Source organism: Scatophagus argus, chromosome 18 (genome assembly GCF_020382885.2).
Source record: "Scatophagus argus isolate fScaArg1 chromosome 18, fScaArg1.pri, whole genome shotgun sequence".
Lineage (NCBI taxonomy): Eukaryota > Metazoa > Chordata > Actinopteri > Scatophagidae > Scatophagus > Scatophagus argus.
In genome coordinates, this window is record NC_058510.1 from 3403153 (window position 1) to 3429058 (window position 25906).

General features: G+C 41.1%; 1 protein-coding gene across 7 annotated transcripts in view; it reads left to right on the forward strand.

The window, feature by feature from the left end:
* LOC124049492 (trichohyalin-like) overlaps positions 1–25906 on the forward strand; it is a 140353-nt gene that overhangs the window by 40663 nt on the left and 73784 nt on the right. For all 7 annotated transcript variants that reach the window (XR_006841412.1, XR_006841413.1, XM_046371195.1 and 4 more), the window contains 12 exons: positions 4010–4177; positions 5947–6126; positions 12283–12366; positions 12688–12855; positions 13040–13123; positions 13916–14083; positions 16073–16303; positions 16433–16663; positions 18182–18283; positions 18564–18640; positions 18975–19119; positions 20198–20435. Coding sequence is in view for 5 of the 7 variants with exons in the window: in XM_046371195.1 (XP_046227151.1) it covers positions 4010–4177; positions 5947–6126; positions 12283–12366; positions 12688–12855; positions 13040–13123; positions 13916–14083; positions 16073–16303; positions 16433–16663; positions 18182–18283; positions 18564–18640; positions 18975–19119; positions 20198–20435 (1876 nt within the window). In the remaining 2 variants the exon portion in view is untranslated. The remainder of the gene's footprint in view (positions 1–4009; positions 4178–5946; positions 6127–12282; positions 12367–12687; positions 12856–13039; positions 13124–13915; positions 14084–16072; positions 16304–16432; positions 16664–18181; positions 18284–18563; positions 18641–18974; positions 19120–20197; positions 20436–25906) is intronic.

Consider the following 25906-nt stretch of genomic DNA (forward strand, 5'->3'; position numbering starts at 1 on the left):
CATCGGCCCATTGAAGCACAAGCACTAGCAGAAATACACACACAAATGCACAAGTACACACCACTTGATCTGCATATCATTATGCTTTTGATCAAATGCCAAGGTTTCTCTGAGAAAGACATCAGAGTCAAATGGAGCTAACATGTACACAACACCTGTAGGAGTTCTGTTTGTGTGTGTGTGTGTGTGCGCCAGCGAGAGAGGCAGCTGTGAAGTCTGCACCTGTTTAATTGAATTAGCCTTGTTAATGTATTCACGCCGGCTGCCAAAAAAGCATGGATTTAACGAGCTCGTTAGACCAATTAGTTAATTAATTGTCTGTATGGCACCGGCTTCTCAAAGAGCTGTGTCTTCATTATCTGATGGCTGCCGCCTATTGGATCGCTGAATGAGAGCTGATGATGCATTGCTGTCACACTGCACTCATGGCTATGTGTGTGTATGCTTGTATGTCTTCACAAATATCACATATTTCTACATATATGTGTGTGTGTATTTTTTTCGAGTGCGAATGTGCTGAGACACAAGCATGTGCATGAATGCTTGTGTATATGTATCTATCTGTATGTGTGTGTGTGGTATACTTAGAGTATGGCGGCCAATATCAATGTGCATATTGCACTGAAAGGTTATGTGGGGGCCATCACTCCCACAGGTAAAGACAGAGCAGTCCTCCTAGCCACTTTCTAATCTCTCTTTTATTAGAAGTTAATATCTTGCCTGCTCTTTCTCACTTCACACTCCCACCTGCTTAGAAATGGCCCTGCTCCATCTTTTTAATTCAATTATATTAGCCACCCTCTCTCTCTCTCTCTCTCTCTCTCTCTCTCTCTCTCTCTCTCTCTCTCTCTCTCTCTGCCCATAACTTTGCAACTCACACTCAGTCACACTCTCTTTTCTTTCTTTCTCTGCCCATCTCAACCCTCCTTCCTTTGTCCTCAAATGTTCCATTTCTGGTCATAATCCTAGATGGAAGATAGACTTTGGTCAATCGAGGATTTGTGCAAGCCGCTCTCCTTTTCTCCTCCACCTTGGTGGCAAAAATGCATGATGGCTAGGAGGAGAAATAAAAGAAAGAAGACAGGAGGAGGAGGAGGAGGAGGAGGAAGCGAAAGGGTGGGATGAATCCCCAGGGGTGTAACTTTAATTGCCAAAGTAATGAGACTTGATCAGATTGAGGTTTCTCTCTCAACAGGGACTGTACTAATATAAAAGTCCAAGGCTTAAGCTCTAATTTGAAAGAAAATCACCAATCTGATATTCTTTTTTCATGACTTCCAGCCAAGGTCCTACACTCCCCCACTGGAGAATTAAGACTTTATACAGACCTCATGGGAATCTTTAATCATCTCTGATGGTGACAGATTTGGAGATGAGAAAAATCATCATAATGTATTAATTATGTAACAATATTATGGAGTTCTGAAAGTCAGTGCTGCAAAAACCTTGGGCTATAGGAGGGATTCTGACAGACATTGTGATCTGTAACTAGCTGCCTCATGGACAGCCAGGGGTGGGTGGGATTGTTTGCCTGATGACAGACTGAGTCAACTCTGTGGAGTGGACAGATTCAAAGGTCTGGACTGAAGCAAAGGGAATGTGGAAATTTCAGTGTACTACTTGAATAATTGAATGGAATATGGCTCATTCATTCATTCATTTTCTATACCGCTTATCAGGGTTGTGGGGAGCTGGAACCTATTCTAGCTGACTATGGGCGAGAGGCGAGGTTCACCCTGGACTGGTCGCCAGCCAATCGCAGGACCGACACACAAAGACAGACAACCACACACTCACACACTCACACCTAGGGACAATGTAGAGTAGCCAGTTAATTAGTATTAGTAGGACTATTACCGTGACCTTTATCATCTTACAATTATGAAAAGTTAGAGATTAGAGATTGTCACGGTTTGATCTTCAAGATTTGGAGATCATTTGGAGACTGTCACACTGGTGATACCACTTATGTTTCACCCTGAAGAACATGCATGCCACACGCTACCTTCATAAAATTCATAAAATTGCTAAAGGTGGTTTGCCCTGGACAATCCAGGTTGCCATTGAGGCAACATCCACATGATGCTGTGCTGCCCTTAAATTATTGGCTATCTTGCACTCACTCGTATTAGTTAGCCAAATCACGCCAAATCATACCCTCGTATCATATTGTCTTTAACTAAGATGGCCTCAATTATCAGTATTTATAATCCGTATTACATTAATCTTCCTATTCACATGTAGTTGAAATCTATCACATACTTATCAACTTATTTAATTTACTCATCCCAAGTTAACACACTAAATAGGCATCAAGCTGAAATGTCAGAACTTTGTTGTTCTTCAAGTGTAAGACTTGCGTATCCCTAGTGTGTATGAAAGCATGAATTGTAGACATAAGAAAGCAAGTGTAGAAGAACAGCAGCAGAATTTTAGATGTAATTGCTCTAACTTGGTTTAACATTGATGGTAATAATATTTAAAATGCATAGAAAATGTGCTCTTTTGCCTCATAATCATCTTTCATCTGAAATCCCTCTTGTACTATAGATGGGTTTACTCAAAGATGAACTTTTGCCCACTTATGTAACATGTTGAACTTGGCTCAAATTCACACATTATTATCTCCGTTTTGTAAAACTTATTTTATTTCCCAATAGTCACACTAAAATCGGTGGAATATCCTGATAAAAGAGTCATTTTAATTCAGTGTCGCAATATTGGCTGCCCCATTGCTTATAATTGCACCATCCATTAGCTGTGCTGTAGATGAGTTAACTGCACAAAACACCACCTTTAGCTTTCTGTTATAATAGGTTAGATGATATATATACTGGATAGCCTGGAGAGCTCACTGAAGGGTGCAGCGACAGGCGGTGGTTATATCAACATATGTTCTTCCTGTCTCGCAAAATTTAAATCATCAAGTCTGATATGTCAGGGTGTTTACTTGTTTAGTGTGTAAATGTAAATGTCATTACTAGTATGTGCAGTCTGCAGAGCCTCCTCACTAATCTAACACAGGGCTCATTTAGCACAGTGCTAATGAATAGGGGCTTTGATTTGGCGAGGGGGTTCTGATACACAGGCCCACACACACTCACATTCAAACATGTGGTGAGAAGTTCAACCACTTTCTGCTTCCTTAGAAATAATCAGCCTTTTTTCCCCCAATAATCACTCAAGCACCATTCCATGTACAGTCACATGCAGTTATTTTGTTTTAGTTTTTAAGTACTGGTGGAAATATCAGCTCGGTGCAATATGAGACAGAAAACCAAAGCTTTTTTTCCACCATGCAGTCCAGTTTACTTCATTATACATTAGAATACTAAACCCTTGATTTACTTTGAGTTTCCATTACAGGCAGTACTCTTAAATGTATCTGAGTTTTCTGGCTTTTTGAGTACCCTCCCCTTCCACTTATTGCTAACCTTTTCCTCTGCTCTGCTTGCACACACAATGGAGTGAAATCGAATGCTTTGTGCTCTTTCTTGGTGGTATGTGGTACAGCAAGGAGAGTGTGGGAAATCCTGCATCAGACCGCAGGCAACAAGAATTTGGTGCACTTTAAAAATCTTTTCTTCTAACTGAACAGCCCCCACCCCCATCAAGCAGCAAAAAAGTTGACGTGTTATTCACGTCAACTTCGAGTTCATTTGCTTCACTCGACATTACATGTCTTGCAGTGTGATTATTGCACATGGGTTCATTGCGATGTTGATTCTAAAACGATATACCGTGCAGCCCTACGCAGTCACTCGATAGCATAGAAAAACATTGCACTAAATGTGACTCTTTACAATCAACTTGTGTAGTAAAATTAGATGGAAATTTTTAGTCAATTAAAATACTTCAATTTAGTATTTTAGGCACAATTATTTTTCAAGGGCAGGTAAGACCTACAAGCTCTTTTAGTAGAATAGTTGTAAATGGGTACATACAGTACAGTCTGTTCTGTTGTTCGTGTGTGTGCATACGTGTGTGTGTGTGTGTGCGTGTGTGTTAGATGAAAGACAAAGAGGAGCATGTGAGGCACCTGGACCTGGATATGGTTGGTTTGCAAGCCACACAGGACTCCCTGAAGAAAACCTTGGCTATGAAGGAGAAGCACACACAACAGCTGGTCCAAGACAACACACAGCTCAAAGAAAGTCTGGCTTCACTGCAGACTAAAGTAGGTAACATACACACACACACACACACTCTCCCCCTCTCTCTGTCTCTCACTCTTTCTCACTCTCTCTCTCTCTCTCTCTCTCTCTCTCTCTTTCTCACACACACAAAGGAGGGGAGCTCTTCTTAAATAAGGAACAGAATTGGGCAACCTTCTCTAAATCAAATCCAGTCAGGTACATCAGGGAATTCTCCTCATTTTTTACTTCCTTCACAGTTAATCATCCGTCCTTCTTCCCCTCCTCCCGCCGCCTTCCCTCTCTCGCCCTCTCTCCATATTTAATAACTCATCGCCACCATCTTAGCTCCTCAGAGGGTTGGCTCGTTGTACAATAAAAAAAACATGTTCATATGAATATCACTTAAGGAGGAAGCAGGAGTGGGGGAGGGGTTAAATGTTATTTTGCGTCCCTCTTTTTCCAGCCATTATTTTTCTTCAGATCATTCTTTCTTGTCTTCCTTTTTCTCTCTCTCATCTCCCTGGTCCAGTCTTGCCCTTGCCCCAATAAAAACCAATGGGTAATGTATGGGAACATTAAAGAGTCATACGCATGATGAATGGAATGGCCTTTAGGTTTCTCTCATTGTCCTTTTTCTCTCTTTCTTATAATTCTCTCCCTCTCTCCCACTGTACTTCCTTCTCCTTTTTTTCTCCATTCTCCCGCCCCTCCAGGTATATCAGAGTGACGCATGGCAGTGATGTCTTTTAGCCTTAAATTAACCCATTTGCTGTGTCCTTGACCAAACCAAGTCATTTATTACATGTGTTTTAGTATTGTGGGGGGGCAACCAGAATGGAGCGTTTTCAACATAAAAGCATGTTAGTCACTTGACTTAGGGAACTCTTGAAACACTCTCTTAGATGGCTGACTTTATACCCTTACATTAACTTAGTTTCCCTGTTAACTTACTGACATTATTGTTGTATTCTGGAGGTGGCTGCAATTGAAATAATTCTAACAATGTCAGAGTGCTGCGACTCACAGGCATATTTTTAGTGCCATAGGTCTGAGTGTGGTTCAGAATACTCCATTTTGTCCTTTTTGTTTGCTAATCTAAAGGTTGTTTACATAGAAACTATTTTGTCAACACAAGGATGTACACGTACAGTACATAGAACTTGAAGCTGATGAACACAGCTCAACAGGAGCTCCCATGCAACATATTGTGGACACAATATGTTGCATGGGAGATATCTTGAATAGTTTGTAACCCAAACAGTTTGCGGTCAACCATTCCAGGTATGGATATGAAATAGATGTCACTTTTTTGGTCTACATCCCTGTAGAATAGTGGAGTAGCTTAGCTAAACATCTAGAGGTTGCTGAAAAGAGATGTAGTGTTTTCTAAGGACCCATCTCTTCCCTGATGGGGAGCAGCGGGTAGTAAAATGAACGCAGCTATCTGTGAGCTTTGTCCCAAGGTTCAAGAAGAACTAGCCTACAGTTAGCTTTATCTACAACTTTATGTGTAGTCAAGCAGTTTTATTGGTCCTGAGTCAAAGCAGTAACTGTAGGTGTTCCACAGCCTGGCACAAAGACTTTATGATGTTTCTTTTCACTGCTATGGAGACAGAGTAGAGGCAAACATCCCTAAATTATGCTTTCATCTACTTCTTTGCCTACTTGTGTTCAGCCATCCTCCTCAGCTCCCTCTAAAGCCGTCCACCTGCCTGTGGCTGTCCCTCTCTCAGCGTTTGGAGAAGGTTCAACCTCGACATACTCTACTTATTTCTCACCTCTCTTCTTTCTGTCTTTGCTCACCCCTCAGTTACAAACAAACGAGAGCATGTTGAGTGGCATCAGTGAATCCCTGGATCAGACCAAAGCTGGACTGAACATGGAAAGACAGCAGAGGCAGCTGGTCCAGGACCAGTTGTATCATGCCAGCAAGGAAATGGAGCGTCTGCAGCAGGAACTGACACAAGTGCGTTGCACTACTGAAAAGAAGGTGATTGTTTTTTTCTCTTCAACGTCTTCACTCAAATATCAAATTATATATTCTTTCAAAATCCTGCTTGTCTACCATTGCAATATTATTGTAGCACTTAACACCAAGACAAGCACACATGACTTCCCTGTTGTTGGCCACATATTGTTGACATCAATACATTATCAGCGCGTTCACTTGCTCACAAGGCCAGTAAACATTTTGTACTCAAAATGAAGCTGAAAATGCGCAATTTCTACAGGATGGAGATGAAATATAACATTCACTTTAATGTAATGCATTGTCTTTTCCCACAATGGGGCTGATAAGAAGGGTCGCACAGGTGAGAGATTCATTTAAATATTCAATTTTCAAATGTAATATTCACTGTGATGTGCATCGTCTATTTCTACAATGGGACTGATAATAAGGCTTTAGATAATGGGTAATGGGATGTTCTGATATTTAGAACCTTATTAAAAACACACTCCTTTGACGAAGACTGACTTAACAAAAATTTGGACTATTCTGTTAAAATAGATCTTTTTTCCAGCTAGTATGTGCTATATTGCTTTTCAGGCCTGCCCTTTCTGTGTTATACCACAAGTGTATGTAATTGCTTAGTACTTTGCATTTAACTGTCAGTTAACAAGGTTGGAAACATAGTTAAAGCACTAAAACCATTGGTGCATGTCAAAGGCTCAAGTTTTTAAAAAGGGATGCAGCACAGTTCCTTTCACTCGCACGCCTCTTCTCTGACAAGACACATTTCAGACTGTTCTTAGGGTTAAAGTCAGGATGTTGTTGGCTATTGCTGAGGTTATAGTGACGACACTCTCCTAGTTTATAGAATGCACGTTTAAAAGACAACATGGTCTACAGCAATTGCATCATTATTTCATGCTTTTCCTGCCCCAAGAAAGTGGTGACGGTTACGTGTGTGAATGAGTGACCGAAGTTGAATGTGGCAGGCTACGACATGCAAGAAAGCTAACATTAAGGGAAACTTCAGCTATTCCTGGAAAGGGTAAATTCCTGAACTTTTTGCCCACACAGCACAACTAAGCATCCATACATTCACATCTCTCTGCCTTCTTTTCATTGTTGCCTGTGTGTTTCTTAAAACCAGCTAGTTTTTACCATAAAAATTCTCAGTGTTGTAACAGCAGCTTACCTTAATCCATGTTTATAACTAGGTTGAGTTGCGTCCTTGAATTTGAGAGAATTTTGCCTGAAAAGTCCTTCAATTTGATGATCAAAGGGTGGGAACCTTGGACAAGCCATTTTCAGATACTGTACAACAGTGTAGGATTGGTCAAAGGTTTTTTTTGAGGGGGGGGGGGGGGGGGTTGTGCAATTAGCTAGAGTCTATGTGCACATGTGTATATGTGTGTGTGAGGTTGTGTCTTTCATGTCTGGATTGGTTAAGTCAGTGGATGGAGCATTGCGCTGTGTGCAGGGATCTGGTTTCTCCTCCACATCTGGCCCTGCTTTATGCACTGAAACTGTTCTTTCTCTGATCTATTACATGATCCCTCTCTTTCACCCACACCCACACATGGACACACACACTCAGAGCATTCACTCATGCATACTTCAGTCCATCATTGCATGGACAGTGGTAGTAGTAGGAGGTGTGTGTGTGTAAAAGTGAGAGTAAGAGTGAGTGTGCCCTCTCACACTTGAATGTAAGTGAAACTGAGAGAACTTTGTGTTAAGTATTTTCCAGCAGCTCTAGATGTCCTAACATTAGCTCAGCTGAACAAATAGTGTCAGCACTCTTCCCTTCATCTGAAATATACTCCGCTGAATCACTCTCCCACTTTCTCTCTCTCCCCCTCTCACTTAGATGTTGTTGCTCAGAAGAATAGGAAAAATGTTTTGCCTTCTCTGTAGATAGAAAGTAGTTCACTCACTATTTTATTATCCTTCTATTTTCTTCTGCTTATCGGGGGTCAGGTCTTGGTGGCAGCAGGCTAAACAGCGTATTCCTGACATTGCTGTCCCCAGCAAATTTTTCCCAGCTCCTCCTGGGAAATCCCAAGGCGTTCCCAGGCCAAGATGAGATATATAATCCCTCCAGCAAGTTTTGGGTCTGCCACAGGGTCTCCTCCCAGTTGGACATGCCTGGAAAACCTCCAAAGGAAGGTGCTCAGCAGGAATCCTAATCAGATGCCTGGACCACCTCAGCTGGCTCCTATTGACTTGAAGGAGCTCTACTCTGAGCTCCCACCGGATGTCCAAGGTTGTCACTCTATCTGTAAGGCTGAGCTCAGCCACTCAGATTGACACGCAGATTGACTCGTAAATCGAAAGCTTTGCCTTTTGGTTCAACTACCTTATCACCACAATGGTCCAATCAACGCCAGCATTACTGCTAATGCCCCACCAATGCGCCTGCCCATCTCACATTCCATTTTAATATTACCCGTGAACAAGACCCTGAGATACTTAAAGTTCTTTGCTAAAGGCAGAAACTCACCCCCAACCTGGAGGAAGTAATCCGCCATTGTCTGGCAGAAAACCATGGTCTCAGTTTGGAGGTGCTGACTCTCATCCCAGCTGCTTCCCACTCGGCTGCAAACTGCACCAGTGCGAGCTCAGAGTCATAAGAGAACCGCGACAGAGACAAAGTACAAAGCAGAGACACATTCTCTGAAACTGCTGGGAAGTAGGGTGAAGTTGTGAGGAAGCACTGGTCTTACTTGAATCCCAGAGGGTGTAAAAGTCAACCACTAGGCCACTTGATCACTGGCACAGGCTGGCATTTCTTTATTTAAAAGATTTATTCTGTGAGGAGGGAAGCCTGCATTTTACATGAACGATATTATATTCAAATTGCTATCCTACATACGTTCTAAGATGTCGGGTGTATTTTGTTGGTGGGAGTACTATCAAATTTTATTCTATTTCATAAATCAACAAAAAACGTCTATTTTTAATATTTTTTCCTTATCGTTTTCTGCCATTGACAGTTGAAGTAATACTTGAACAAACGCAGATTTTAAGATTCAGAACATGTACAGTCAATTAAGTAGATGTTGCTCATTTTTGGAGAACAAAACAAAAATAAAAAACAATAACAATAACAAAAAAATAAAAAATAAATAATAAATTCACTAAATAAAAGCAGATGTTTGCATATTTTTTTCTCTGGAAAAATATTTTTAAGCCCAAAATTCTCCTTAATGTCTTTTTTGTCCCTTATCCTTTATTTATCCTTGTCATTTTTTAACTTGTTCTCCATCTCTATTAGTAGTCCATCTCACCAACTCACACTCATCATCATCATGCAAAAGGTCAGATGTTGCGTGTGGTTCTAACATGTGGTTAAAGTGTTATACTGCCCCAAACTCCCCCACTGGGGAACTGTTCATGATAAGAAGGGGGTGAAACCGTGAACATGACAAAGGGCTTTCTCAGAGATGCTCTGCTTCATCTTCTCAGAGGCAAAAGTCACATGCACGGTTCTCTGGAGGCTTCTTGTTTTAAATGTTCCGGTAGCAGATGTACACAGAAGGTGTGACACGGCAGACTGAGCTGTGGACATGAGATTTGGGACAGTTATATTACCACACTGCATCTTAGTTTTGCTCAGGGAGATTGAATAGTTTCCTCACAATGAGACAGTATTGTCCTGTGAAGGTTAAGGCTGTTATATCTGATGTGTCTCACGAACCCGACACATTTTTTTGTTTTGTTTTTAAGGAAAAAACGAGATTTAAGATTCTGAATGCCCCAGTGGGAGCTGAACATGACTGCAAATCTGCAAAGACTCTTCAAAGTAAATAAAACTGTGTGCAAAAGAAGAAGTATACTGGAATACTGGAAGTTTTGGATTTTTTTGTTCCATTTGGTTGTGGTAATAGAGCTTCTTGTGTTTCTCATTTTCAATTGCATGTGTTTAGAAGAATGAATAAAAACAACATGATGTCCATTCATTTTTATCCATTGTTAACACTCCATAGTGCGTCTGCTGCTTCCCCACTGGGACTTCAGTTTAAAAAGTATGCACCCACAGTTTTTACATAAAGCCCATTGGGTAAAAGAATTCAGAATTCATGTTATTTAAATGGACAAACAGGGCTGAGCAGAGTGCAGAAGCAAACAGGGATGAAAGGATGGCACAAGAATGGTACAGTGGAAAGTAAGCAGTGTTGTGGAAGGTTGTTCAAGCCTTCAAGGTTGGACTTGGACAAACAGTAGTCCTGCTCACGATGCTTTACAACCGTCAGAATAGCTGACTGATTTTCCTCTTTCCCTGCTCCCTCTCTCTTGATCTTGGTTATTGCTCATTTCTTTTCTTGCCTTGCCACTTCTCCCTTTCATCCCCCTCTCCCCCCACCGCCACCCCCAACTGTTCAAATATTATTTCTCCCCCTCCTGTCATCCTCTCCCCCCTTTTTTTCTCCCTCTCTTTATCTTGTCATTGCCTGTCAGTAGGGATTCTATCTGTGCAGAGTGTTGTGTGCGTGCATATCTGTGAACACATTGAGACTGAGATACACTTAAGAGCTCATTGATTTAAAAATACCTTCGATATTGGAGGTCCCCTCCTGCAGATTCGTTCAGAGGCTTATCACACATACACACATACACACACACACACACACACACACAGGTAGACATGCACGTAGAGATGCACATAAACCAAAGCTCAACTCCAAAGTTTCTCCTTAAACTTTGTGATTGACCTAGTTAGTGTGTCGTTTTGACAAGTTGTCTGTTTTGACACGACATCCTCCGGTGTTTATCAACATCCATTCTGCCTATCACTTTCTCACATTGGGAATTCATGCACACACACTCAAAGATAAATCAAGCTGAGATTTAGAAATTGGCAGGAAGTAAGCGCTGTGTTTGTTATGGGTAAGTGGAATGACTTGCATTTATAAAAACAATAAATGCTCTGGTCATTTCTTCTTCTGTTTTATCTGACGTCCGTGGAATTCAAAACAACCTGTGTTATTGCGGTCCGTGGGGTCTTTGTATGGGTCTGTGAGTGTTTACATGAGTGCTCATTTAGCTGCTGTGCGCATGGCAGTCTGTATGCACTGTTTTTTTCTTCTTCCTTTCTTTCCCCTTGCTGTAGCTCAGGTTTAGTGTGTTTAGCCAGCCCGGTCGCTGACAGCCAGAGGTGATAGGTCAAAGAGCCAAGTTAACTCCATCAATCCCCCTGGACAGTTACAAACGAGCCCTCAGCTCTGGTCAAAACAATCCCTGGATGATGCAGGACCGACTGGAGGGATGGAGGGAGAGAAAGAAAGCGAGCATTTGACTCAGTTTGGCATGAAGGGCTGTTATGTGTGCATATAAATCAAAAGTGGAAACTCTATCTGCACTAACACTAGTAAAGATGTTTTGTGAATTAGTTTAAAAAGTCAATTCTCTTCATTGTTATCACCTTTTTTACATGGTGGAGTAAGGCTGTACAGTGAGGCTGTGGTCTTATTCACAATATTAAAATGACTCACCTATGATTCTTCTTTCAACTCCTGAAAACATAAGGAAAACCTGAGCATCTTTTAAAAAATTAAAACAAAAATATTAAAATATCAAAAATACATTAGAAAGCCATTCAGCTCAGAACTGACAACACAGCATGGCAGAAGGGCCGTCATGACGGACCTCAAACAGAGAAAATCCATGACAAGATGCAGACTTGCTGAACACAAACAGAAGAGAGTAAGAGGAGGAAGAAAAGTTCCCAAGCAAACTTGTGAGAAATCACACCCACATAAAAGCATACACACACACACACACACACACACACATACACATCTGGCATAGGACTGAAGTGGGTAATTAGGGAGGGTCACCAAGGAAACAGACAAACAAAAGCAATTGTCAGACATACTGTATACTCATGAGAAGCATAAACAAACGTTTCTCTGTGTCTGCCGTCATCCACCCACCACCACCACCACTACCACTGTTACCTTAAACATAAGTATGAAAACAAGACTGGAATATTTTATCTCAAGTTTTGTAAACAGTGACCCAAGTTCCCCTGTTTCCTGAGATGCAGTTGGATGATTGAAGGAGATAAGATCCTTATCACAGTGTTACTTTACGGCTTCATCAAAAAGATCATCCATGTTTTCCAATTCAAAAAAAAAAAAAAGCATCGTCCAGCATCTTTAAACCAGGAAAAATGAACAGTCTTCTGTTTTCCAGATTCAGAAGAGGGAGATTAAGATGTGTGCACTGGTGAGAGAGCTCACAGAGTGTAAGAGGCAGCACTCTGAATGTCAGAACGAGGTAAAAACAACAGCTTCATTATTCACTGAAACCATTTTTCACTGCTCCTGATTACATTAATGTTAAAAGACTGTTAATTCTACTATCAAATAAGTGCAGCTACTGTTATATTTATTAAAAAATGGAAATTGAATTAGAATCAATTTGATTATATTTTTATGTATTGTATATTAGATAACTTTGAGTGGATTTTTTGATGCTAGAATTATTAGCATTTTGCATAATTGGGTGTTATTTGAAGTTCATTTAATGTGGGTGTTGTCGAGTACTATCAGATTATAGCACTGATCGAGTGGCTTCGTTTTACTGCATTTTTCCCAGTTGCTCCGAAGAGAGACGGCTTTGGAGAAACTGTGCGAGGAGAGGGATGAGCTGAGAGCTAAGATGGAGGACTGGGGCAGAGAGTTTGTAGACCTCAGCCAGACCAAAGAGAGACTGGAGGCTGATTTGGCTTTGTGCCATGAGAAACTCCACACCTCACACCTTGAGGTCCATCTCAGTGTGTCTTCTGTGTTCGTTTGTGTGTGTGTGCATGCGTGCGTGTGTAGGTCAGCGCTTTGCAGCAAAATCTCACTTTTTTAAACAAAATATTTATTAAAGGAACATAATGGGATAAAGTGCCAACACATGCAATTTATTGCAATTTATTTTTTAATATATCTTCTGTGTTCAGGTTCGAAGCAGAGAAGAGTTAATTCTGCAGTTAAGAGCTGAGATGAAGACAGTCGAACAAAAGCATCAGAGGACACAGGAACAGGTGTTGTGGCTTGTTTGTGTTTCTATGTTGCTTTGCACTTTTCCTGTCACTTATATCTATTCATGCCCTTATCAGGGCTTTCCTGATTATTTATTTGTTATCACTTTTCTGATTATCTATTATGTTTTGATTTAGTTATACAATTTTGGCAAATTTTGCTAAACAAAGTGCAATTTACAAATGATTGTACTTGTTCCTATTAATATTTCAAATTTTGCATCTCCAAGGTCATTTCCATAAGAAGTTTTTGTTCTTCAGATTTGTTCATGTTTTTTGGGGTTTTAAATTGTCCTCTGGCTTAAATACAATTCTAGGTGGTACCACAAGGATCTCACTATTTTTTGATTTTTCCTTTTTTATGCTGAGGCTAGGTTTTGTTAGCACCCTTGTGTCTTTTTCTTTTTCCAACAATGACCTGGTAACACCCACAGAGTTGCAAACATCTCACTCGAGGGAAGTGCCCAAACCAACAACAGTCTTCTAGTGTTGGCTACCAAGCAGCTCCATTAGAGCAGTGGGAGGCATAGCACCTTGCTCAAAGGCTCCTGGAAAGTTGGAGCTAAGGAAAGGGGAATCGTTATTCATTCATGTCTGCTATGCCCACATTTTCCCTGCTGGTCCTGAGACTAAACTGGGAAGCTCTCTGACTCAAGTTTGATTCCCTGCGTTTTAGGCTACTGCCGCCCCCTCTCTGTCTTTTCTGTCTGCCTCTGTGTGCTTTGTAATCCCACATAAACTTATTACATTTTCGTCCCTTTCAGTTTTCCTCTCTGTCTCTTTCTTCTTGCTTAGGTGGCAGCACTGGAGGGTGAGGCAAGACACTTGAAAAACAAGGTCAGAGGACACCAGGAAGAGGCCTGTCAGTTAAGCGCAAAGGTTAGAGACATCGAGCAACTTAAAGAGCAGAAGGAGAGAGAGCAACAGCAGCTACATGATCAGCTCTGTATTAGTCAGCAACAGGTAAGGAAGAATTCTCACCTCCCCTCTTCACAGGCGCTCGTCTCCACATCCCCCTCAGGTGGAATCTCTGGTGAAATCTATAGGTTAGCCGAACTCTGACCTGGAAGCTGTGAAACAGACTCACAAGATTGATGCGAAGCGCTGGAGCTTCCTGCTTCACAGCCGATTGAAGCAGAACAATTCTGAGCTCAGCCGAATACAGAGCAGTCTGAAATATCGAGAGCCAGAGGTCACGAAGCTCAAGGACAGTTTAAGTCAGCAGCAGAAGTCTTTTGCTTGTTCAGTTGTCAATCAGTTGAGCTGTGCTCCTGCAGTGAAAACAATTCATGGTGTTAATCCAGTGGGCAGCATACAAAGGTAGATCAGATGCATTTTTCTGTCTGAGTGCAGGTGATCTAAATCACAGTAGTCAATCTAGTAGTCAGTCTTCTGCCAGGAACGGCAAACTGATGCATTTGCAGCACACAAGCTTTATTTTGCAGTCAACTTACATATATTCCTATCTACATCATCTGAATTACCAGACAAGACAAGATGACCCCTCTGTTTGTCAACCTCTCACATCCAATTGTATCCAAACATGAATACAGAGGGACCAGACCAAGAAATTAAAAAGAAGAAGAAGAAGAAGATGAAGAGAATAAAGTTATTATCAATTGAGGGTCATCTTGGGTAGTCATGTGCCAGCCATGAAACGGCAGGCCAAATGAGGGTCAAAGCAATGTGTTTTCCATCATATTTAATGAGGCTTGTTTGTTTCCCCAAAGCACAAGATCCTGATTATGGTCACAAGAAAGCCATGGTGTTCCCATTAAGCCTCGTTATAAAGCCTTTCATCCAGCGACAGAAAGAAATGCTAAATCCGTCATTAGCGGTTGGACTGTAGGGTAGTAAATACATTAAAGAGACAGAAATACTATGACAGAGAGCAAGTAACATGTACAGCCTTAATTGGTAAAGTTGGCATTACTACCTTACTTTCTTTACTTACCTTACTTTGTATTGTGTTTTTCATGGTGTGACTTTAAGACAGTTACCTCGAGTAACCTTGGGTAAAATACTCTCCACCATGCTTGAGTAACACCGAGTGTACATGGGCTGAGTCAATGGTTTGAAACAGTCCACACACACACACACACACAAGTACACCTACAGAGGCTGTTCAGGTATTAGCAGAGACTGAAAGTTGATGGTGCTCTGCCACCCTCTCCTCTCTTCTGGTTTGTGTCTCTTTCGTCCTTTGCATGAGCAAGTTTTCTACTCAGTCATGCTGCCTCCTACTCCAGTGTTAGTCCAAGATGGGCCCAGCTAATCCCTGGTTAAACCAAGCTGCGGTGAACCACTGAAATCTAACTAGTTGGCTGTCATTAGTTGTAAACCCTCATGTTCTGATTCAGATTACAGCAGGATTAACGTGGATGAACTCAAGCTGAGTGTTAGAGTGGGTTTAACTTTCTCAACCTCTCTGCTTGAAAGGTGAGCTATGGTAGGATTCCTTGTGTAACACCGGGATTAAGCTCGGTTTCACTTCCTGGGTTCCTCTTTCTTTATGAGCGAGGTTACTATAGAGCAGCACAGTATATTGCACCATGATACTAAACTAGCATGTCTGTTTTTCTGTTTTTTAGGCACATTTCAGTTAAGGTGAAACATTGTGTACCATGTTTCATTGTTTGATTTTGTATGGTAATGATAATAAAGCTTTAATAGTTTCAGCTATACTTTAAGATTATTTACGCTTCTTTAAGTGTGAATACATTACAGGTCCAGTGTGTAGTATTTAGTAACATCTAGCAGTGTGGTGACAGATTGCAACCAACTCATCACTCTTCGCCTTGGCTTCAGGTGATTTTACAATAATGAGAACATGATTATGGATATTCTGCTCAATTTCTGCCCCTGAAACCTCCACGCTGAATGTTTAAATTACTTGTAACACATTCAGTCAGGGCGATCATTTATTCTCATCAACATTTGCGCTTTATTTAGGTTAAGACACTGGAAGGGAAGCTGAAGAAGCAGGAGGTCAAGATGGAACTTCTTCAGCAGCAGCTTAAAGGAGCTAAGGAGGAACTGAAAGATGTCAGTTTGCAAGCCCAGGCGCAGAATGAAACTGTAGCCATTTTCAAACAGAAGTACGCAGCAGCAATAGAGAAGGCACGTAGGGTGCAAGGGCAGCTGGAACTTTTGCAAGAGGAACTACAGTACTCACAGCAACAGGTAAATCAGAGTTTACAGTAATACAGCATGTTACCATTATTGCATGTTGGTTTATCAGTGATTTCAGCGTGTAACATGTCCTCTGTCATGGGAAGCCGCACTCTAAAATACTGCCATTGTGTTATTCAGCTAAGAGAGTCCCAATTAGCCACTCATTCGGTGAAGGAAGAGCTAGCTGAGATGGAGCAGCGATACCAGGAAAAGGTCAGCCAATGGGAGAACTCACAGGAAGCTCTTGATCAGTTAACGGACGAGCTCCAGGCCAATCAGAATCTACTGAGGGAGAGTCAGCAGAAAGTGGACCATCTTAAAGGCGTGATTGGTTCCCTCCAGGAGCAGGTGGACACACTCCAACAGCAGGTCGGGACAAACACACTAGAGTAGCATATGCAGACATGACAATAACACAGGCACAAACCTAAACACAGATACATGTACAGGGAGTGTCTGTCATTCCTCTAGGTAGCTCCTGATTTATTTCCATCAATAATTATTATTATTATTTTATATTATTTATAAAACCTGGAAACTGTGTGTTTCTTTGTACAGGCTAATTCCTTCTAATATTTCCATGTAACATTCAATAAGGCCCGTCTGGGAGATGATCAGTGGAAGTATGAAGCATGCTGAGGGTTTCAAGATAAGAAGCAAATACTGTTTCAGTCTTCATAGTGTTTTCTGTTTTTTTTAATGAGGCTTCTTCATGTGACCTGAGTTTGGAACATGTGGATTGCGTTCGTCACCGTTAAGGGTGTCTCTGTGTCTCAGGTGCTTGTCAACCCCCTTATTGTTGTGTGAGTGCATGCATGGGTATATTATTTTGTGTGCATGTGTGTGTACAAGCGTTCGTTTGTGCATGTGTGCACTGGCTTGTGTCACTTAATCTTTTCTCCTTTTTCTTTCTGTTTTATATTTACTACGTCAGGCAACAAATGAATCATCTTTATTACGGAGAAATTTAATTTGGGTGAACTTAACTGCTGCCGCCAAGGTCAGACGGGCAGAATGTCATTTTAATCCAATCAACTTTAATCTGTTGGTTATAAAAGAGTTAGGCTATTGAAGAATGGCAGTATCTCAGGCCCTTTATTACGCTGGCTAATGACTTTGATTGTGAGGCGCCTATCAAGAGGTTAGGAGTTCTTATGCAGCTTCAAGTCCTGCTAATTCTCTACCTAATGCCACTGTTGAGCTCAGCTAACCCGAAAATCACTAAAGTCTTCATTCCCTGTTTACAAGAAAATCTAAATTGAAAATAAAGTAAAATACTAGTCAAACTTTAAAGAATAAATATAAAATAAATGTACAAGTGGAAACTTGCACAGTAGCTTGAGTGTAGTATCTTAATGCTATCTCTTTTCTATTCCATTTATATTCTGACTATGGAATATTTCACTGTAACATAAAGATGAATACAAGAAGACATGTACAATTCCTCCCCTTTCCTACAAAGACGATTACTTTTGAATTTGTTATGTAATTCGTCTATATGAAAGGCAGCAGCTAATAGGCTAAGATTGAGGGTGGTGATACATTTAGAAATACATTTATAAACCACAATGAGCTACATCGTCTTTTAATTAAGAGAGCAATGCTAAGATCTAAAGGTACGAAAACCTATTGAGGTTTCTGGCTACAGATTTGCTTGCTAATATTGTGCTAACTGCGCTGGAGTTTGTCCTTTGTGCTTGGAACATCAAGTGTTTCCGTGCTCCGCGATGGCACAAATCACTTTGCAAATGGTTGTAAGACAGAGTGATTTGACATAGATTTTCTATGTGTGATTCACTGACATCAGCCAAACAAAGGAAAAAAGAAAAATCAAAATAGTGTCAGTTCTTCAGTTTTCTTTCTATTTCACTCTATCTTCACTCACAGAAACTGATGTTGGAGTGTGACGTACAGCTGTATCGAAAGAGTCATTCTCATTCTGATGAGGAATATCTCAGCCTGCTGAGACGCGGACAGCAGCTGCAGAAGGTAAGGCCTTATAGATGGTGCTGGTCTACACATTAAGGTTCCACATTATGGATTACAATTTGTGCGTATTATGATCGCACTAAAGAGAATTTACACTCAGAAATCAAAATTGAGAGATGAATTTTATTTTTTACTTTATAGCTGTATTGAGAAGTTGTATCTGTAAAGAACACAGATACATCGAGTTAAGTTTGAAGTTAATTTCAGATTTTCACTGACATAAAAATGAAACTACATTCCTGCACTGACATGTTTATCTGTGTGTGTGTGTGTGTTTCAGTGCTGTACTGAGCAGGTTGCGCGCCTTGCAGAGTGTGAAAAGGCTATTCTTCAGATGAAGTCAGAGCTGGAGAGACAGTAATAACTGAGTCTATAAAACTCTCATTCTCCTCTGCTGATCCTGGTTTCTGTCCTTGTCTCTCCTGTCATGCCCTTCCCATCCGCCTCCACCCACTACTCCCTCTCATTCTCTTAACAGTAGCCAGGATACTTGCCAAATGGCACCCAAGAGAACTCTATAAGTTACAGTGAAAATGTAATCTGGTCAAATCTATTCAGCTATTTTTTATTTTTATTTTTAATTTAGCTAATCTTTTATCTGGTTTCTTTTTTCGTTTCACTGTATTTGGTGGTACTTTGCATTCTTTGCACAGCTGTATGGATGTGACACTCTTTGCTCTTGTCCTTGTAGAACTGAAGAAAAAGCTGCTCTGAAGCAAAGTCTTGTTGTGTCCCACAATACACACCTGAGCAGTCGCAGCCAGCTGGAACAGGAAGTGCTGTCTCTGAAAAAAGAAGTTACACGTTTAGAGCTTGAGCTGGCGGACACCCAAAAGGTATTAAAGTAATGTGCATCCGCTGACTTGTCCTCTAGTTTAGAGACAGCCATATTATTTTGACCTTTTCTCTACAACTTTAGAATTCAGAATTGTTTCCTCCTAAAATGTTGTCTTTGCATGCAAATCAGACTAAGTATGTGAGCGTCATGAGATTCAGTTCAAGTTCCCAAGGAGGAGTACTCAGCCCACCTCCACCGGCAGCACACACCCACCACTCATGTGATTGTCCCGTGATTGCCTGGCAGAAACAAATTGCCTCTCCATTAATTAAAGCACCAAATGTGCCAAGGCTGGTGAAATTGACTCCAATTAAGAGCTCAATGGGACACTAAATATTCAAATTAGTCAAAGTAGTGACTGTAGCCTGGCAGAGTGCCAACATCACTGGCAGTCATAGACACATCATTTGTGTGTGTGTGTGTGTGTGTGTGTGTGTGTGGTCTTCTATGCGTAGGTTGAAGTGGGAACATTTGATTTTACATATTAATTTGTGTGTCCTCTGTCAAACAGAAGTGATAGACATGTCATGTTTGCCAACATAATACTTATGAATACACACACACATACACACATACATACATTGAAAGTTCTAGTTTATTGGCCTCTTGCTGTGCTGAATATATTACTACTATACTAATAATAGATAACTCTTAATAAATGCTTAAGCTCATCCAGAACATACACTATGTGATATGTAAACATGAATCCATCCATGACTGATGTGGAAGACTTTCTAATAATATGAAGAGGTGTCTACTGTATGCCTTCCATTTCCTGAAACACAACTGATTTGCCTGTGCCTTACAGCCCATACAAGAGTTTGAAGTTCACATCTGAGTACAAGACAAATCTGTTTTTCTTCTGTTTTAGTCAAGGTTTCCCATGGATAAAAGGAAATGTGAAGCGAAAGCAAAGAATATGTCAGTCAATACACATTTTAGGCTCCTTTTGACAACAAGTGTAAAGTGCATTCCTGACACAAGACTAGATCCGAACGAGGCCAGAAACACTGTGTGTGTTTATGAAAGAAATTCACTTACTCACTATTGCTCTCGGCCCCTCACTTATTCTGCAGGTGCATGTGGCCCTTCTCAGACAGTCAGAGGAGGAGCTGAAGGAGGCCAGACGAGAGGCAGCGAGAAGGAGCAGCGAATTGGCTGTGCAGAGAGGAGAGGTTCAGAAGTTTCAGGAAGACTTACAGAAGCAGGAGGAGGAGATGATGAGTGCCATCAGACAGAAACAGAGTCTGAGCAGCCACATCAGGCAGCTGAGCCAAGAGCTGGAGGAGCTGCGCAGCAAGCACCAAGTGACAGGTAGCACTCAGTTTATCGGTAATCCACTCATTTTGTCTGTAAATCTGTCCATTTATCCATCAGCAAATACAGCAACTTTAAGTCAACCACATGCACATATACAGTGTATATTCTAATACTGTTTTGTATTCACCAGCCAAGTATTTTTTAAATAAATCTGCTTTTGACTTAAAGCTACAACTAACACTTATATTAATAATTAATCTTGAAAAGATGTTGATCACTTTTTTTTTCAAAGCTGCTTTGTCCCAAATCCAAACAAGTTTACTTGCATAGAGGACTAAAGAAAGCAGAAAATAATAAAATTTTATTAGCTTAAATCAGAGAATTCGGACATTTTTTCGTAATGATTTCGAAATGATCAATCGATTATCACAGTAGTTGTCAATTAACTGAATAGCTGACAATTAATTGATTAATTGTCACATTGTTGCAGGTGTAATTTGACTAATGGTCAGAGATGCTGTCACACTTGAGCAACTGGTGCAAAGGCAAACTTTTAACATGCGTTTTTCTTTCCTTTTTTTGATGAGGAACTGAGATTTTATCTGCCTTTACTGTTTTGTTCACTTGTTGCCTTGCTTTTCTTGTTTAGTGTTTCGGGGCAGTATTGTCCATCAGAAGCATATAGCATGCTGGAAAAGCTATAGAGTGTGACCTGCCTTTTTTTGCAGAACCAGCCACACTGCTGTTAGCTCAAATTAACCAGCAGTGGTAGAGCAACGTGGTGCTCTAGCACGCAAGGTTAACTCAGACATGCACACACACACTGTAGATAGAGGTTTGATTTAATGGCGCACTGCTTTAGCTGTATGGTAATGATTTGGTTTATGTGTGTGCGTGCATGGCCGACAGTGGCCTTTGTAGTTGTGTGTCAGTGCAAGAATGGTGATGGCTGGGTCTCTCTGGGCACAGAAATGTCTCATTAAGAATTAACGCACACATCTACGGTCACACCAAGCAAACACCTCGCATACACACACGCACAGTCATTTCTGCCAACTCCCACTGCTTTAATTAGCACATACACACTTTCTCTCCAAGGTACAAACACACACACACACACACACACACACACTCACCTATTGTCCGCAGAGAGATGAATCTGAGGTCTCTCTCTGTGGCAGACAGTGGCTGGCTTTCTCAGTGAACACTGCTCATTAACAAGATAGAGACAGAAGGACAACGCTGTGTAGCTTGGCCTTTGTCTGTGATCAAAACGCATTCCCCCAACTCTGCACTCTGCACAAAACCACATATTATTCAGCTTTTACCTTCAGCAAATACAATCCAGCTACGTAGGGCCTATTGTAATGACTCAAGAAGAATAAAGATGCATTATTATAAGAAAGGGGGCATTGTTTACCTGGATATAGCAGTGGCCTGAATAGAGTGGGTGAGGAGTAAGCTTGAGAAATTACTGCCATGAACAAAAGGCCTTTTATTAACATGGAGCTCTGGCCGAGATCCTTTCTGAAAACATTGACTTGAGGGGTGATGATTCTTTTTGTTGCTTGAAACAGAAGAACAGTAAATCTGGATGGACATATAGAGGTATACAGTAAGTGATGAGAAAAACAACAGGAGTAGACGAAAGCCATCAAAGCCACATACCTTTATGTCCTGTTATAATACGTGTCAAGATTTGTCTCTTACTTTGGCTTTCTGTAAGTTTAAAGAATGTAATTTAAATTATGTTCTCTTTCAGAGCATTTAAAGTTCATCTGTGATGTGAGACTGGTAACATGTTCCTTAAATTCCGCAGCTGACTGGGTGTATCTGTAGTTGGGATGTGATAGATATTATATTAAAAGGTCACCGTGGCCAGATCGAGGCAAAGGAAGAAAGAAACAGAGGATAGGAGGATGGGTGGGGAATGAGAGAGGTGTCATGAAGTGTCTGTAGGCAGCTGGATTCAATCAGATTGTGGCAGGAGAGGATGAAGAGACAGGAACGAAAGGGGGTGATTAAAAAGGAGAGAGAAAACTCCTTAAACTTGTCTTATGACTGTGTGTGTGAGGTTTACTGTCACTCTTTGACAGCATGCATTTTCTGTGCAATTCTCAGTTCAGTGGATATTCTGCTTTCTGTGAAAATCCAGAAAGGAAATGACACTACATTTTATAAACTACACGTGACGTTAAGAGAATGTTGTATGTACGTGTGTTGATGTAGACCATGTAGCACTTTTATCTGATTTCGTCTGAAATGAGATCCGATTTGTGGCGTGATATCACAAATTATATGTGGTACATTCTAAATATCTGATTAATTGTTTTGGGGAAAAAATATTTTTATGGCACCTACATGTGTAATAGAGCAGGGATGGGAAATGTTCATATATGGCTGATAGTGTCATCCCACATCTAAAATAAGGTGTGTTGTAAGGTTGGCTGTAATGTGAAATAAATGTGATGTCGTGTGACAACAAATGAAATACCAGCATAAACAAAAACACAATATCCATATTTCCACACTTCCACAAAAACAGAAACATGATGCTACCTCCCCTCTGTGCTGCTGATGTGCATCTGCCTAAAGATGATGAAATCATTATCGTGTGCATGTGTGTGTGCATGTATGTGTATTCATGCATGTGTGTGTGCGCTGCTATCCAATATGGATCCCTGGACGCACACGTGCACAGGCCTCTCTCCTCCAATTCACCTCTATTACTAGCTATAATCCCATTTCACACTCTATCGATCCCCAAAACTGTTGTTCACCGGAACCAGCAGCAAACACTGGCATTTCTCCCCATCATTTCACCACCATTGTTCTTTATTACACAAAGAAGCCCCCCTTTGTCTCAGAGCAAACTCAGCCCTGCTGAAATATGAATTATAAATGTATGGCTAATAAAGGAAAGGGGAGAGGGAGAGAGAGAGAGAGAAAGGGGAGAGAGATGGAGATAGAGAGAAGTGGTTGGTAGAAACATCAGAGAAAATGACTCCTTTACAAGAGTCTATTGATCAGTTTCTATCAAAGGGGGATGTCAGACATGAGATTACCTGGCAGTTTGAGCATTAGGTGCCGTGTGTTATAGCCCCGGGCCCTTGTACCGCTGCCAGAGGATTGTAAATAAAGCGGAGAGGAGAGAGCAAGAGGGGAGTGCGTTGGGGTGTATGTGTGTGTTTTAGATTCTATTTGTGTGTGTGTGTGTGTGTTAATCTTTGTGAGTTTCTCTGTTGTGTGCAGACTTTTTTTTTTCTTGTGTTGTATTTGTGTGCATGACGGTGTGCGGCTGTGCGCCTGCACCTTTTGGCTTATACCCAAAAGCAGTGTTGCAAGCCCATGAAACTTCAGAAAGAGAGAGAAAGAGTCTTGGGAGGCTTTGGGACGTCTCACGGGAGCACCTTAGCCCACTAGGAATCTCCCAACAAAGCCAAAGGAAGCCCCTATGAAGCCTTATGAAGCTTTTATGAGGGCCAGGCAGGCCCCCGCCAACCCCCAACCACTGATTCAGAGTTAGCAGGGTTTTCGTCCCTCTCATGTTAAAGGTTAGCTGCGAGAGTGGGGTAATCTGACCGCAGATCTGTGATTATAGGCCCGATGCTGCAGAATGGGCTTTGAAACTTGTATGAAGGCGCTGAGAGGGAGACATCTAGAGAGGGAGTTAGATTATGGACTAATGTCACACCTTAAATTGTGAAGCCAGTCTAAAAAAAGGTCAAGTAAGTGAGACTGTGAGGGACCCAAGATCTTAGATTGGGGGCTGGTGTCACCCATGAAACCACAAAAAACGGACTGTAAAAGGCCACTGACCTGAAAACATGGACTACTGTCCTACCTTAAGCTTTTAAGAAGAACTGATTGTCGACAAATCCACAATCTTCTACAGATCCTCGTTCAATGGGGAACATTTTGGCAGCATTTGGCCAATCCCTGCTCAGCTTGATTTACCACACATCTTATGCATTTGTGTAAAGTAAACACCTGGTGTGTGCCTGCATGTGTGCTGCTGTTTGCTTTCTTCTTCCCGTTTTTATATTTCTTTAGATTTTAAGTTATAGATAAAGCTGTCTGTCTTTTCATTTAAATTTTCTGTGTGTTTCTGCTGTTTGTGTGTGTGTGTGTGTGTGTGTGTGTGTGTGTGTACCTTTGCTTGTGTATGTTTGGGTGCAAATATGAGTGTTTGTGTAAATGGTCAGTCTTTGCAGCTAATTGCTCTCTCTGTGGCCTCCCCTAGTGGGAGGTGTCACCGAGGTCACCTCAAAACTAATGGCTTGAATGTGAATTTGATCCCCGTCTCAAGTTTTCACATCTCTGCTTTATTGATTATTGAGATTCGTAGTAAACTTTAACCTTGAGGTTCAGTGAAACAGCCAAGGTAGGACGCACATGCGCGTGCGCACACACACAGGCACGCACACACATATTAAAGTGTTTGTGCATCATTAAATATTTAGCAATTCCAGTTGCTGCTTCAATTTTCCCAGGGCTTCAGTTTAAACAGTTTGGATGCTGCAAAACCATAAATTAATCATAGTTTTATTAAATGTAGATTTTCTTTTCACTGTTTCTTCCTTTCTGATATTGGTTTTAGCTTCCCCAAATCCAGTCTGTCCCATTACTTCCAGCACAGCGTGGTGCACTGCCCTTAAAGCATTACAGCAAAGCCCATGCAACATTTCTCTATTTCTATTTCGCGCACTTAAATACACATGCACACGTGCAAAGTCAAGGTCCGGCCTGTAAATATTCAACACACACACACACACAAATCAGGACTGAGGAGCACACACACCTCTACATATTCAGTGCGCACACCTTCTCAATATTCACTAGCCTTGGCCACCAATGGCTGACAGTTTATGTTATATTCAATGAATACTGAATTTAGTGAAAAGGTTTTAAGAGCTATGAGGAAACATTGACTCACAAAACAGCATGAAGACCATAAAAAATGAAAGAAGAAAATGTAGAAGAAAAAGCAAATCTGAAATTATAAATTTAAAAAGGACCTCCAAAAGCTAACCTAACCGAAGAATCTGACTAGTGGTTTATTATGCATCTGCTCAGTGTGCTAAAATACTAAGTGTAGGACAATGGGGTTTTATTGCATGTAGACGGGGGAGACGGCTGAAAAGGGAATGTGACTGAAGAGATGCATTCGGGAGTGTGAGCTCAAGTGGCCTGCTTAAGGTAAAGAGTGCCATCTATTGACGAAGTCGGGGAGCACTTCTTTTGTCTCTCAACAAAAGGGCTGCTGCCCTGTCTTCTTCCTTTTCTGTCTCTGAATGGCATTCAGTGCCTCTTCAGCGGCACAGTTCTGCGTTTGGCTTTGAAGGTGGCTTGCAGTTCGTATTTTCTCACTTGAACTTGAATCAGTAATCACCTCTGCATATGCATGTTTTGTGAATCATTCTGTTGACCTTGGTCTGCTGGAAGTTGTTAAATACGGTGATAATTTTTACTCATGACATGTGTTTCTCTCTTTAAATAAAAAAAAAACAAAAACAACTCCAAAG